The sequence below is a fragment of the Notothenia coriiceps genome, unplaced genomic scaffold (genome assembly GCF_000735185.1).
Source record: "Notothenia coriiceps isolate Sejong01 unplaced genomic scaffold, NC01 NC01_scaffold00009532, whole genome shotgun sequence".
NCBI classification, from domain to species: domain Eukaryota; kingdom Metazoa; phylum Chordata; class Actinopteri; order Perciformes; family Nototheniidae; genus Notothenia; species Notothenia coriiceps.
This window is the reverse complement of record NW_011342233.1, coordinates 10,086-11,458: the sequence shown is the minus strand read 5'-3', so window position 1 is coordinate 11,458 and position 1,373 is coordinate 10,086. Positions and strand designations below refer to the sequence as shown.

At 44.1% G+C, this 1,373-nt stretch overlaps 1 protein-coding gene across 1 annotated transcript in view; it reads right to left on the bottom strand.

The window, feature by feature from the left end:
- Positions 1–720: 720 nt before the first annotated feature.
- The window catches only part of LOC104945353 (tetratricopeptide repeat protein 39A-like), an 8,453-nt gene continuing 7,800 nt past the window's right edge, over positions 721–1,373 (bottom strand). The window contains exons 5-6 of the mRNA XM_010771003.1: positions 939–1,100; positions 721–824 (exon numbers count right to left, since the gene is read on the bottom strand). Of these exons, the coding sequence (XP_010769305.1) occupies positions 729–824; positions 939–1,100 (258 nt within the window). The 3' untranslated portion in view covers positions 721–728. The remainder of the gene's footprint in view (positions 825–938; positions 1,101–1,373) is intronic.

Below are 1,373 nucleotides of genomic sequence, written 5' to 3'. Positions count from 1 at the left end.
AGGCGTATGTTATGGACGATGAACACAGGCCACTCGATTCACAACATTACCCTAACCCTAACCCTCACACCAGATACTGACTGGTTTTCGGACCCCCCCAGACCCCCCCAATAAAGCAAAACTGCACGTTTCAGAGTGGCCTTTTATTGTGGCCAGCCTAAGGCACACCTGTGCAATAATCATGCTGTCTAATCAGCATCTTGATATGCCACACCTGTGAGGTGGGATGGATTATCTCGGCAAAGGAGAAGTGCTCACTATCAGCATTTTTTCAGATTTGTGAACAATATTTGAGAGAAATGGTTATTTTGTGTATATAGAAAATGTTTTAGATCTTTGAGTTCATCTCATGAAAAATGGGAGCAAAAACAAAAGCATTTATATTTTTGTTCAGTGTAGCTATGGCAATGAAAAACTGAAGTCCCAGGCTCCTCCAACAGAGCAACATGAATATATATAGGACATAGAACAAATACAGCTGATAAAACAGTGCAAGAGAATGTTTGAAGTAAATACAAATAGAATAGAAATAGTGCAAGAAGAGTCTATACACAAGTAAATGGAATGATATGTTAGATAAATAATTAGCAAAATGCAAACAGATGACTGTTTATGGATGTTCTTTAAAACGTTCAGTCTTATTGTCTGTGGAATAAAACTGTCCCAGAGTCTGGTGGTTTTAGTCCTGATGCCTGCCATGGAACGATTGATGTGTTATTGTGCATGTTTTACCTAAAGAGGTCGACCTCGTTGTCCCCGAACGGTCTGGACTCGTCTATAGGCAGCATGCTGAGGTAAGCAGCTTTCATGTAAACGTACATGGCCTGTGGAGAGAAACACTGGTTTCATTCTTCTTCCTCAGGATTATTGGAGAGGTTTGAATCGATAGGACATCTCACTAAACTCCCTCAGATCTTCCCTTGTCTCCCGTTCTGTACCTTGGACCAGCGGCTCTCCTTGCTCAGCAGGTCTGCGTAGAAGTACGCCATCTTCCAGTCTCGCTTGTAGGAGTAGCACCACATCAGCTCCCAGTAGCACATGTGGTGGAACTGCTTCCACGCCTGCTGGGCCTTGCAGCCGTCTTCAAAGAGCGCAATAGCCTGGTACCACAGGAAGAAGATACAGCGCATTAAAAGCATACTTGTCAACCCTCCCGATTTTCGCGGGAGACTCCCGATTTCATTGCCCTCTCCCGGTTTCCTCCCGGGGTCATATTTCTCCCGCATTTATCCCGATTTCTGACAAAATCAGATTTACTCAGGACTGTTTCCACTCTGACTTTAATACAGCTACACCATTGTTTGGTTTCCATGGTAACACGTCTCTTTAGTAGCGCGCGCAACTCAAACTCTGAGCGGGTGAGGCAGATAGTC